We start from the raw sequence: 13,187 nt of genomic DNA on the forward strand, positions 1-13,187 counted from the left end.
TGGCTGTGGGATGCCTCCCCTCCACCACACCAGTGCGTATCCAATACCCACCCAGCACTGCAGAGGACAGAGGACACTGCAGAGGCTATCTCAAGCGTTGAATCCTAAACTCTTGTGGCACGAACGAGCCAGGGGGGTTGTTTAATCGAAACCAAAGCAAATCATGAACTTAAGGTTATTTTGAAGGATTCACTTTACAAGGGGCAGATGCATTTATCACCGTAATAACCTACTGGTTTAAAAGCTAAGACCCAATCCAACTTCAGATGGCTCTACCTTTTTCTCGCTTCAGGAATACTTCCCTCAAAATTCTCAGACAATTCTATCATGTTCCTTTTGAAGCACCACAGAAACATAATTGACTCAAAACTTGAATAATATTTTCTTTATTTACAAGTTAGAATTAACAAAGAAAGACAATCCAGGGGACCAAATGAGGAGATGACAGAAACCCCCAGGGGCCCCAAATGGAGAAGGAAAACAGAGTAGAAAAAAAATGTCAACGTAAAAAATGAGCTCCCTCTTCCCTCCCCATGGAGGCCGAGGGCACCATGGCCCCACACACCCCTCAGCCTTGCCTAGCTTAAAATAAATTAGAACCAACCTCAAAACTGGGCCTTTACACGTCAACAGGGCAGCTATGGCCTCGGGTAACTCCCTGTCCGGGCCTTTGCTCACTCACCCTGTAGCCCTGCCCCATTTTGAATGGGGGCTCTATGCCCAAGAGGTCCCTCTCAATGGGGCTGGGAACTCACTGATTTTGTCCAATATGTCCCTCCTTCAGTAATGTCCCTGCACCCCTGCCCCCTGCAGAGCCAGCTCTCCTACGGTGGGGGAGGGAGTGAGATGAGCAAGTATCACAGCAAGGGGGAGTGGTGGGGCAGAGCGGTCTAAGGGTCCGGGCCTGCGGAGCCTCCCGCCCCAACTGGCCTGGCCCCTCAGCCTGAGTCGGAATCACTGGTGTCTGAAGAGGAGGAAGAGGACGAAGAGGAGCTGGAGTCTGAGCTGGAGCTGGAAGCGCTGAGGCGGGACACCGCTACTTGCTGTGCTGACGACGACTCTGTTTTCTCATTCGCTGCAGAAATTAAGTTGAAGGTTAAAGATGTCGTTTGTCAAGTCAGTCAAAAGGGCAGAAGATAGTGAATTTGCAGTGGTGTCCAAGATACTCACCTTTCTTGGGGGGCTTTTTGGTGGAGTTGAGCTGCCCGCTAACATCCTGTAACCGCTTTTCTAGTTCCCGCTTTTTCTCCAAAGCTAGTTCCTCCTTTGTCTTTCCCACAGGTTTTTTAATGGCTAGAAAAAGAAAACACATCAGGACTGCGATTGCTGTAAACACCCTGAAAGTTTTATTGCACCCTGGGGCTGCCAAGTTTCTTTCTTGAACACCAGGAGGGAAGTGATGGCGGCCCGCCCCCTCCTGGGAGCTGCAGACTGAGCGCCTCAGGTCTCCACACCCCACCAGCCTTCTCTAAACTGTCCCGAGGTGTTAGAACTGCTGCAGTCACAGGGGCCTCATTCACACTTACTGTAGGGCTTCCGAGGTTTCTTTCGTAGGCAAGAGAGGACATAGCGTTCAAGCTCTCTAAGCGTGGATGGCTTGAGAGTTTCAAAATCAATCTCAATCTCTTCTGGGTTCGAGTCACGTAAAGACGGCTCCCTGGCTTGGATTATGTGAACAACTCGACCCAGCTTCTCCCCAGGTAGTTTGTTGATGTCTAGGCTCAACTGCCGCTTCTCATCGTAACTCATGGGCCTGCTTTCTTCTTCCTCCTCCGAATCATAGCCTGTAGGCAAGGCAGGTGGGGCCGCCTTGGTAGTCTTTTTGGGCAGTCTACAGGCAAAAGAAAACTCAATTATAGAAGCATCCTTAACCCCTCATCCCAACATGTTCCCACTGTTCAATCCAGTAATTTGGATTTCCCGCTTGGTGTGGAGCTTTCTTTATAAATGCAAATGACTGAGCCAGAAATGGGCTTTTGGGGCACTAATAGGGAAGCAGATTCTTACATGCCAACCATTTTCCATTTATTTTGGGCTTTAAGAACTAAACATAGGTATGCTGGCAGAAGTGCATCTTTTGTTCTTAAAGCACTACTAATCCACTCTACTATGAAAAACAAAAAACAGACTGGTTTAGAGAAAGGGGTGGGCAAACTATGGCCCTGGGCCACATCTGACCTACCACTTGTTTTTGTAAATAAAGTTTTATTGAAACATTCATGTTCACATCTTTATTGCCTATGGCTACTTTTGCACTGTCCTGTCAGAACAGAGCAGCTTTGAGACCCTACGGCCCTCAAAGTCTGTGTCTGTCACCTGGCCACTTACAGGAAACATTTGCTAAGTAACCCCTGGCTTAGAGAAAACTGTACAAGGAGTGGTAGAAAGCATCCTTCCCCCGAAGAGATTACAGAAATAGCCAAGCTCGCCTCTGCCTCCTATCCTGTTAGAACTCACTTGGTGCCACTTCCTCCAGAAGGTCCAAAGCCTGTGGGGCCTAGTGTAGCAGCACTGCCACCCCCAGAGCCACTTGCTTTCTTGGACTTCTTGGGCTGAGAGAGGCGGGGTGCCCGAGGCCCCTTGTCATCTTCATCTACCCCAACCCGGCCGCGGTGCTTCTCTGCTTTCCGTTTCTTCTTCTTTTCTTTTTTTTCTCTCTTCCGCTTGGGCTTAGATATTGGGCCTTGGGACAGGGCAGCCAATTGTTCATGTACTGCCCGAAGCTAGAGAGGAAAAGGAATCAAGATGTGAAATGGGAAAAACACATCAACAGACAATTTAAAAAGAAAAAGACTAAGAGAGAAAGTCACGGCAAAGACTGGGCTCGAACGTCTTGCTCAGTAAACTGAACAGTGACAAAGAAGCACCTGTTCCTGTAGTTCAGCTAGGCGATGAGCCCTTTCTTCCTCCGAGTCAGAGCTTTCACTCTCTTCTTCCTCTTCGTCTTCTTCCTCTTCCTCCTCCTCCTCCTCGGAAGAGCTCTCACTGCTGCTTTCCTCACTTGAGGACTCGGAAGAAGACTTGGCCAGGCCAGCAGGCAAGGCAGTAGAGACTGGCAGCGGCCCTGGTTCCAGTGGTTCATCTGGCATCTTGGCATAACGGAACTCAAATACATCCTGAAAGAGGGGCAGACTCAAAACCATGCTGGGAGACAGTGCCCCTATTACCCACACCCAGCCACCTGACGCTTTAGCTCGTTTCCAACTGTAAGGCCTACGAGAGCCTCACTGAGGCTGTGCACACAGCCAGATGACAAAAACCTCTCCCCAGACCCATTGATTTTTCCGACTCCGACCTTGGCGCTCACCTGCAGCTTTCGTGCCATGGCCACAACATCGTGGTCTGGGGGGTTGTACTTATAGCAGTTGGAGAACATAAGCCGCACATCAGCAGCGAACTCCTGCGCATCCCGGTAATCCCGATTCTCCATCTTCCGCTGCAGAAGGAGGCAGCATCAGAAGCTGCACAGGCAGGAGCCTCACCTTTCCCTGCCAACCCCAGACACCGCAAGAGAAGCCCTCTTTTGAGAGCACAGTAGGGGTGACTTTAAGGATCTGTGCCCTGAGGTTCAAGTTTGAAGTCAAAGGTATTTGGGTGGGTTGAAGAAATATCTATGTTTGGGAAAAAAATCATTTCAAAGTGATAGGGAGGGTGGGTGGCCCTGACTATCATCCCAACCTTTTAACTCCCCAAACCCAACACTCCCAATAAGCAGGGTTTAATTGTAGATGAGTCGTGTTGCTTTGAAGACAAAACCCTACAGTTTCAAACTCCCAGAATTAGGGACTCTTAACAAGTATTTGACCATCCGCCCTGCTCCACTACTATTTTGCAAAAGGAAAACACCAACAATCAAAGATTGCTGTGTGCCCATGAGGAGCAATGACTGCTTTTATTGCTCCCTGGGCTCCAGTCACTGCCTAAGCAGCCCAGCTGCCCCATGCAGTGGGTACCTTGACAGTGCTGAGGTCCATGGGATGCTTAATGATGTCATGGTAGTCATGCAGGCCAAGGGCAGAAGCGTCCACGGGTTTATAGAAAGGCCAAGCATAGGCAGCATGCTTCTTAGACAGTAACTCCTTTAAAATGCCATTGCAATGTTTTAACTGTTCTGATAGCTTTCCTTTCTTGGAGCTCTGATGCTGTTGCTGAGAGTCAGGCAAGTCTTTGCGTGGGGGCTTGATGGGGCGGCCACTCTCTCTGCGCATCGGAGGAAGCCGTGCTGCCTTAGGCTCGAGACCCCCAGGGGGGCTAGCTGGGGAACCAGGAGCCAGGATGGCTGTAGGTGTAGGGGTGGTAGTATCTGCTTTCCGCTTTACCCCTTTTTTCTGCAGACAAAAACAAGATGGGAACCTTTTATTCCAGATTCACCTCATTCAAGACTTTCCTGCCCCACTGCCCCAAAGAATTCCACAGATCTATACCTTGGCAAGGGGCTGGGCTGGAGGACCTGCAGAGACAGCAAGGAGCGGGGGGCCGGCGGAATGCAAGGACTTGAGAAGGGGTGAAGAGATGACCGATGGATGGGGAATGTTGAGGACAGTGGTAGGTATCTCAGGAGGTGGAGTATACAGGGCTGTGTGAGACACAGAAGAGACAGCAGGCACCTGATGGGCACTGGTGATACTGCCCTGGAGCGCTGGGAAAGAGAAAAAAAAAAGATTAGTTTGATCATCTTTCCCATCTTTTGGTCTCCATTAGCAAAAGTCCCACTCCTCCTACCTGCCAATTTGGCCCCCTTCTTGTGGCTGTTCTTAGGGATGGTCACCACAAGCTCTTGTTCCTCTTGTGGCATCGATGCCACTTTCTGTAGGAATATCTTTTCCAGCGTTTGTGCCATCAAGACAATATCATCAGTGGGCTACAAGGAACAAAAAGGTTCAAATGCCAGTGAAAGATAGATGGAACTACTTTTCTTAAAAACAATTTCTAGCTCTAGGCACCATCACCACCCCCTTAGATAAATCCACCACCTAGGACTAAAAACTACCTTCACTGGGCCACTAATCCCCCATTTTCTCTTCCAACTCTGTCCCTCAGGCAGAATATGAGTAAATTAAAAAATAAGGGAACAGATCCTGTTCTACTCAGGTCTCTGGAAATTTCTGAGAAACAGGGCCATCCCCAAGTATGAAATGTGTTCTACTGAAATAACCTTTAACACTGGATTTCTGAAGCCCCGTCACTGTTCAGTGGCACCCTTTGGAGCTCAGACTTTTTAGATCCTTACTACTCTGAGAACACCTTCTGTAGTAAAACTTCAACTCTGTGTAGACAAAACATCTAGCAATAGGAGCACTCACTGGCTCTCCGCATCTACTAAGGAACACGTACAGAAAAACTCACCTTGTTGTAGATGTAACAGTTGGTGAACATGGTGTTAAAATCCTGCATACACTCTGAGGCAGCCCAATAATAGTTGTTTTCAAGTCTTCTCTTAATAGTACCCATGTCCATAGGCTGCTTTATAATTTTATGATAATCCTAAAAAAAGAAATACCAGGTCAGAGCCACTGAAAAATGCCTGTTCTCCCAGGCAAACTACTAACCCCAACACACATTCACGCACACACACACCCCCCTATGTGTCAAAAGACTAAGCAGTCCCCTAAACTGCGGCCCCAATTAAACTGTGGGACAGACAAAAATGGAACAGAATTCTTAACACCCAGCAGGAGGCCCCTACTGCCTTTCTCTAACCACCCACCTCCCACCCAGCTCTGGAAAGTTTCCCATCCTGTGACATTACCTCTGGGGCTGGCTATCCATTGGCTGCATGAGGGAGAGGAAGAAGCTAAGAATTTTGGCCACCGTGGTCCTCTCCCAACCCGGGGTGGGAATCTGTAAAATGGAGCCAGGGCACAAAAGTTAAGGAAGGACACATGGAGGGCACAATGAGAGATGCCAAGGTAGCAAACGGTTGGATTAATCACAAAGGACCAAGAAGGCAGAAATCTGGTGGTTATCTACCCTATAAAGGAGAGACAGGGAATCCCTAGGGGCCGCAGCAGCTACACTATAAACAACCCACCTCCACTCACACACATTCGTGTTCATTGCCACACCCCCACTCCAACCTCTCTACTCACCGGCAGACCCAGTTTGACGGCATCCACAGGCTGCCGGAAAGGCCATGCAAACTGATGTTTCCACAGAGCCTTCATCACTACCTTGTGCAGGTACTGCAGCTGGTTGGTAACCCGTCCTGGCTTTTTGGGGTTGGACACCTCTGGAGGCGGTGGGTTGGCAGGGGTCAGTTGTAAAGCTGGCACTGAAGCCATTGTGGGGCTTTCAAATCCTTCATACAACAAGGAGGGCTTTCGAATCCTTTTCCCTGGTGCTGCAGCCTCTGGGCCCAGCCCCAGTAACCCTGTATTCCCCTCCCCAGGGAGCCTGTGAAAATGGGAAACAAAATTAGATGTAGTAAGCTCTTAAAAATTAGGGAGAGTGCAATTTACACTACACACCCGATAAATCCAGGCTTGGGAACTAGTGACAGGTGGGCAAGTTTATGGAAGTGGACATTAACTACAAGCAGTATTCAAACATCCAGAACTTTTATTATAATCTCCCCTCTCCTTGTTTTTGTTTATTTTTAGTGTATCTACCCAGATCTCCCATCTTCCAGAGTCTGATGAACTCTATTATTTTTTTATTCAGGGGAAAAAAAAAAAGCCCCAAGATGGTTTCTTATAGCACACAGCATCTGAGAACCACAAGCTCATGGGGATGGGACTTAACTAAAATGGGTGTAGCAGAGAAACTCAAGGCTGAGCTCACTAGGGGCTTGGTGGTTGCCATGGTGGATGAGCCTGAGAGTAGCAGGTGAAAAAAGGGAACAAAACGGAGAATTTTGTAGAATGCCAATGAGCTGCCTAAGACTCCCTCTGCGCAGAAGAGATCAGCACCCTCCACAAGCTCTGCATAGTTAACTTCAAAGCAAAAAAAAAAAAAAAAAAAAAAATCTAACGGAAAACCACACCAACTCAAAAAAAAAAAAAAATCAGACAAGGAGCGTGTCAGACTTCACAGCCTGGAATAACTCCACTGCCAGTCCCCCAAAACAATCTGCAAATTCAGTCTCCTTTCCAAGGGATTCAAAAAAGAGTTGCCCAGTCAAGGTCAGCAAGTTCCTTGATAACAGACCACCCCCCAATCCTGCCAAAAAAACACGGTTCCAACAGTTCCCACTGTAGCATCAACTCTGGAGATCAAAAGCCAAGAGTAGTTCAAGTTTACTTTCTGGCGCTCCTCAGGACCAGGTGTTTTCCCCAGGACCTAAGACTAAAGACACTACCCTGAGATCTCATTGTTTACATGCCAAGAGAGCTGAACGAAAGAATCCTTAGCTCCCCCTTCCCGCCTTAAAAAACCTCTCAATGCTGTCAAATCACCCTCCCCCCACAAACACAAAACCGATCCAGTCACTGAAAGGCAAGCCGTTTAACGACCTACCCTAGACAGTAGGAGCTCACAGGCTGAAACAGTAATCCCTCTACCCTACTCTGGGAATTCCCGTTGCCAGTCCCCGAAGCTCTATCACCATGGCAACCCTATAAGGCACAAAATACGACCACGAACCCGCAAAAGACTATGACAAACCGTCTCTAAACACCAGACCCAGAGGCTCCGCTGCCCAATCAATGTCGTCCTTCTCCATTACGTTCCGCCACCGACCTAGCTCTGCCCGGCTCGGTTAAGACTGGACCACCGCGGGGAAAGTACCGGACACTGACAACCTGCACTCCCCCCGTGCGCAGTGTCTGGGACGCTACCAAGATTCCCAAACCGTCGCTCAATCCCTGCCGCGAGCCCCGAGAGCCAACAGTCGCGCCAGCGGTCAGCGACGCGCCCGAGTCGTTCCGTATTCCCTCCGAACCCAACGTCCTACATCCCGGTGCCACTATCCCCCAACACCCCTTTCCCACTCCCGGCGACGTACTTGTTATGGGGAGTCACGTTTTGCAGCATCTTGACCGTGGGGAACCGGCGCTGCCCTCAACCGCGGAAAGTCCGGGTGGCCTCGGTTCCCCTTACCGCCCGGTCCAGCATAACCCGGGAAGTGGGGGGGGCCGCTGCCCTTGCCCTCCAGGCGACAACCCCCCCACCGGGCTGGCACGAATGCAGTCTCCTCCGCTGCTTCTCGGAAAGCTCCCGGCAGCTTGGCGCGCTCTGCAGGAGGCGGACAGCGAGAAAATGGCGGCGGCCTCAGCAGAGGAGGGCGAGCAAGGGGGGAACGGACTCTTCAAACCCTAAGAAAGCCCCCAATCCCAGACACCGTCGTCAATATTGCCTGCTGTTGGTCTGCAAGGCTCCCCTCTTCCTGCTGGGACCGTCCGGAGTGGACGAGGTCCCGTTTCGATCTCGATGGAGGCGGATGAACACGAAAAGTGGTTTAGGGAGCCGCCGCCTCCATCTTTGAAATCCTCTTGAGGGCGGAGTAGAGGGGGTGGACAGATTCCGAGGATTGGGCGGGGCCCGAAAAAGGGGAGCTTCGGGGGCTTCTACGGGGTCTGTACTGTCCGCCGGGACCGGTCATAGGCCGAGACGAAGGCCATTTCCAAGCGGATGGACGTGGATTGTAATGGCGGGCCCCGACGACCCGAAGGCTGTATCGGTAGGCAGAATCCTCCAGCCCGTTCTAGAGGCTGCTCCACTCCAGCGCGAAATGGCGCCGCCGAGCCCCGCGCCAGCCCTTTATATATAGGCAGGGGGGAGGAGCTTCGCCGCTCATGCGCGCCACCGTGCTCGAGCTTTCCCCCACCCTTTCCGCGCGCGCACGCTCGCTCACGCGCGTAAAGATGCCGAGTCGAAGGGGGAGGTACGCCTCTCCGCGGGAGCGTTTTCTATTGGTCAGCCGAAGGGATGACGTCACAAACTTCATTTCCAAGGCGTCAGTCACCAGGCAGAAGAATGCCGCATAGACCCATTGGGAAGAGGCAACCCGCCATATCTCCAAGCCAATTGGCTGCGCTGTGGTTCCGCGACTCCAGGGAAAGGAGGTTGGCAGGGGCGCAGCACCCTCTCCCCAACTCCCCTTCCAACAAAGTCTTCCCAGGAGTCCAGGCCGGGTGCGACTGGCGACTGCCAAGCTCGGACAGGTCGTACCATTCGTTGCTCCTCCATTGGCCAAACCGGCAGGACTGGAGGGGCCTGTGTGGGCGTAGCCAACCTCGGCCGCCAGGGTGTGGCCGCAGGACGCCTGGAGGGTGGTGGTTCTCGGCAGTGAGGCCGCTGCAGTGAAGAATCTGAAACGAGGAAGGAGACGCCATCTTAAAAGCCGCGGCCTGGTTCTCTGGATAAACGGTTAAGGGCTCCCAAATGTAGTGAAAGCGGGATCTAACGTCCCTATGTTCCACAATAAAAGATACAGGCTTGCCAGAGTCTTAAAATCGCCCCCGCCCTTCCCCAGGTCAAACAACCAAAGACAAAACGGTCCTCTGAATCGATCTTTGAACTCTCCAAAACTCTACCAGCAAAATAGCCAAACCTAAACGACGTTCCAAAAACTTGCACCCCAAGGACCTCTCCAATTTCTCCCCACTCATACCTTCAGTTATTAATACAAATATCTGCCTGCTCAACAAAAGCTCGGCTTCCCTTTAAAATAGGAGCAAAATCTCCAAACACACCTGTCTGAAACCCACCTTCTCCCCAAACTTCATTCCGGTGTCTGGCTCAGAGCGGAAAAAACAAGTACTGCGAGGGGCGAATCAGGGTGAACACCCCCCCCACCACTAAGAGAGCTCAGACTTCCTCGCGCTCCCCGCCTCCTCCTCCCCGAGGGCATGCCCACAACCCCCTTAGGGTCCCTTCCACCGTGGGGGCGGAAGGGCCCCCACCCCCCACCAGGGTCCGGAGTCCTCCCCACGGAGCAGCTGGTCCATCGGTCAGCGCCAGGGAGGAGGGCGAGCGGAGGAGGCGGCGGCTGCGGCTCACTAGCCCTCCCCCTCCTCTCTCCCCTTCTCCCCTCCCCCCGGGCCGTCCGCCTCCGAGGAGGGGCAGGAGCCATTTTGGGAGCTCAGTTTCGCCCCCTCCCCTCCAACCCACTTATCTAAGTTTTCCCCATCTGATCTGAATAGGGTTAAACTACGAATGAAGAACCAGAACACAAGGTCTGGATCTCTAAAGCCACCTCTGGGGTTCCCCCCACCCCAAATGGGAGAAATAATTTCCCCCATCCGGGTTTCAGCGGGAGGTGCCCCCCATTGCCTTTTTTTCTGGACACCAAGGAAGATATACTATGCCTATCAGAAAAAAAATTAATGCAAGTCAACGAATATTTAAGAACGCCCTCCCTCTGGAAGCGCTCGTGAGGGCCTAGAAGATCCTTGAGCTCCTACCACATCACCCTCCTTCAATAGCTCGAGCCCTAACCTCGGTTACTGCGTCTAAAATGGCCGTCACTCTCCCGTCTCCACGACCTCCCTAGTCGTGCAAACCCTGCAGGGGGGAAGTGCGCCTGGGAAAGTAGATTCGTACCCCACCCCTTCCGCAAGGTATCGGGCTGCGGCCCGAAAAGTACATGCGGGTCCGCCCGGTAGCCGCGCGGAGAGCAATGACACAGCAACTTTGCAAGGGCCTTCTCCCCTCCCCCACTGCATTCCCCAGTGGCTCAGCCTCCCAAATCTGTTTTTCTCCACCCGGGGCCTTGCAAGTCTGCACAAAGGCCGGCCAGGAAAGAAAAATTTAGGAGGGCGAGAAAATAGTGGGCCTTAGAAAGCGAAAGGGCAGCCAGGCATTACTCTGGCTTATTTCCCTGCATTCCGGAAAGTCACTGCTCCCCTCTCCCTCCCAGTCCTCCCTTCCCCCACATGAGTCACAGAGGAGGCTACTGCTACTCAGTAATTTGGAAAAGTAACTCTTCCCTCCTTTCCGTTCCCTCCCCCGCAGTACACAAGGAGAGAACTGTTCAGGAATGGGGGAGGGGATGGAAGCAAAAAAACGCCACCCTGGAGAAACCCGAAACCTTGTGATTTGCGAAATGATTCCAGATCCTAAGCCTCACTCCCTCAAGTCTCAGACCACGCTTTTTACCGCCCTCCCAGCACCGACTTGGGGCCTGGTTTCTGCTCTTAAACTGACCCCTAGCTTTCAGCCTGTAAGCCCTCCTCAGCCAGAAGTAGGCATATGCTCAGCTAAGACCCCAACGGGGCAACAGTTTTGTGCACAAGGTTCCATAGGCCGTGTCCACGTGAATGCACCCAAATTCGATAAACGACTCCAAGAGTCACCTCCAGCATGCCATGTGATAACCGAGCTTCCTAACGCTGGCACAAAGGAAGCACAAAAATGCTCCTGACAGAGTCCGGGGAGAAAGGGAGTGGGCTCCTGGGAACAATCTCAGTTCACACCCCGGATTGTCCACTCAACCCTAAACCATCACATCCCAAAAAGTAGGAACTAGTCACCATTCCCACTCCTCAGCCCACTAAGTCACCCTTCCCTCCGACCGCCGAAAGGAAACCTCACCTGGCTCCGGACTCGTGTACCCCCCAGGGGACGAATGGAATGGGGGGGTACACACCGCCCCCGCCCCTTTGCCCTCCACTTGGTATGGAGGTTTGAGGTTGGCCATTCCCCTCCCCCATCAGCAGTGCCCTCTCCCGCTCGCCCCTCTTCACTCTCCCATTGGCTGTGAACTATTAGAAGGACAAACCCACCCTCAGGATTCTACTCTGAACCCCAAGAATTTCCCTCCCGGGCTCCCCCCCATTGGATGACTGGCAACATCCCCGTCCAAGGTCCCCTTCTTACCTGGATGGTGGAACCTTCCAGGGGGGATCCAATGTTCCCCTCGCCTTGGTGCGGGGGGAGGATGTAATCCGGGGTGTCACCCCCCCGGAAACTGAAACTGTGTTGGGGGAGGGGGCGTAGCCCCCAGCCCCTCCCTTCTCCACAGAGCTGGGGGGGTGGGGAGATCATCGGGGCCGCGCGGCCACGTAAGCAACACCGAGATTGGCTGACTCGGGTCACGTGCCAGCCGTCCCCCCCCACCCCACGGGGCCAGTTTTCCGAAGGTTCCTGGGGGTCGCGCAAGGGGCCAAGGGAACTGCCTGGCCCAGGCCTGTTTCCAGAGACCCGGTGCAATCTAATTCAGCTGCTTCTCCGTATCCCGGCTCCCTATCCCACTGTCAACGACCCTGTCCCCCCCCAACTCGCCTCTCCGTATGGGTTCAGCATGGCTGCCGCAGCCCGGGAACGTGCACTGCGCAGGCGCAAGGTGCGACCGGATTGGGGGAGGGGAAAGGAGGCCGCGGGCAGAACAGCAGTGCGCAGGCGTCCAGGCGGGCACCTCAGCTCCCGCGGCGGGTCCGGGAGCGCGCGCTGTGGGTGGGGCGGAAGCGGGCGCGGTGCGCCGACCTGTTGTGATGGCCTTTTCCCTGCTGTCTGCGGTCTCACGGGGCGTCCTGCGGCGGCTGCACTGTATTCATTTTCCGCAGGTGTAAGGTGCAGCTTTGCACGTTCTGGCTGGGGTCCAGCGGAAATGCGCACCACCGAACTGGCGTCAGTGAAGTAGAATGGGGCCTGGATCTGGAGATGTGAGGGTGTGCAGAGTGAGGCCCTTCCCCGGAGTACTGTCGTTCGACCACGGGACAGGGAGTGCGTTACCCTCGGGGTGCCTGCCGCGCGCAGGGAGGTGAGGTGCGGACGCTAAATGTGGGCGTTGTTGCGCAGCTTTGTCTGCAGCGCTTTCCCAACCTCTCAATTACCTTGCACCTACTACCCGAACTTGAGTACTTCATTGAGACCTGCTAGTTCCTGGTAGTTCTACAAAATTTACCGGCCTTCTGATCACGTTTACTTCTGTACTCAACTCGGGCTGGACCATTTAAATTAAAATTCTAATCGTTTTTCCTCAGGCTTTGCCCTCTCTCGATCTTGAACCAGTCCCGTAACGATCTAACTTAGGGACGTTACGGGGATTAAGTTGCACCTGAAGCAGACCTTTTACTTGTTGGTAGCCAGTAATATCCCTTGACGCTCAGAGTGTGAATTTTCATTCTGTAGTCCGCAAACCCCCACGGCCGCCACGCCCCGCGATCAGAACGGAACAGAAAGGCCCACTTGCAGCACTCCGCTTTCTCTCTCGTAAACGGCCATGTCTATCCCTTTACCGTTGTACCAGAAGGCCTCTTCTGTTTAAGGAAATCCGTTTTCTTTTGACCTGGTCAGCCTTATCTATT

The 13,187-nt window shown here is 52.8% G+C and overlaps 1 protein-coding gene across 7 annotated transcripts; it reads right to left on the reverse strand.

The window, feature by feature from the left end:
* Positions 1-370: 370 nt before the first annotated feature.
* On the reverse strand, positions 371-12,212 carry BRD2 (bromodomain containing 2). 7 transcript variants are annotated; one of them, XM_081043451.1, is made up of 14 exons: positions 11,758-11,898; positions 7,943-9,248; positions 6,090-6,393; positions 5,750-5,841; positions 5,347-5,484; positions 4,723-4,861; positions 4,425-4,639; positions 3,954-4,328; positions 3,308-3,436; positions 2,868-3,116; positions 2,458-2,723; positions 1,527-1,831; positions 1,171-1,293; positions 371-1,075 (listed from the first exon to the last, which is right to left on the reverse strand). In XM_081043451.1, exons 5-14 carry the CDS (start codon positions 5,455-5,457, stop codon positions 939-941), a joined length of 2,049 nt encoding a protein of 682 aa, XP_080899577.1. In that variant the 5' UTR covers positions 5,458-5,484; positions 5,750-5,841; positions 6,090-6,393; positions 7,943-9,248; positions 11,758-11,898; the 3' UTR covers positions 371-938. The 7 variants fall into 7 exon arrangements, with proteins under 7 accessions (XP_080899577.1, XP_080899576.1, XP_080899572.1 ...); XM_081043450.1 differs by lacking the exon at positions 11,758-11,898 and adding an exon at positions 9,648-10,367; XM_081043446.1 differs by lacking the exon at positions 5,750-5,841 and having other exon boundaries at positions 11,758-12,212.
* Positions 12,213-13,187: the final 975 nt, after the last annotated feature.

This window comes from Rhinolophus hipposideros, assembly GCF_964194185.1.
Source record: "Rhinolophus hipposideros genome assembly, chromosome: 3".
Lineage (NCBI taxonomy): Eukaryota > Metazoa > Chordata > Mammalia > Chiroptera > Rhinolophidae > Rhinolophus > Rhinolophus hipposideros.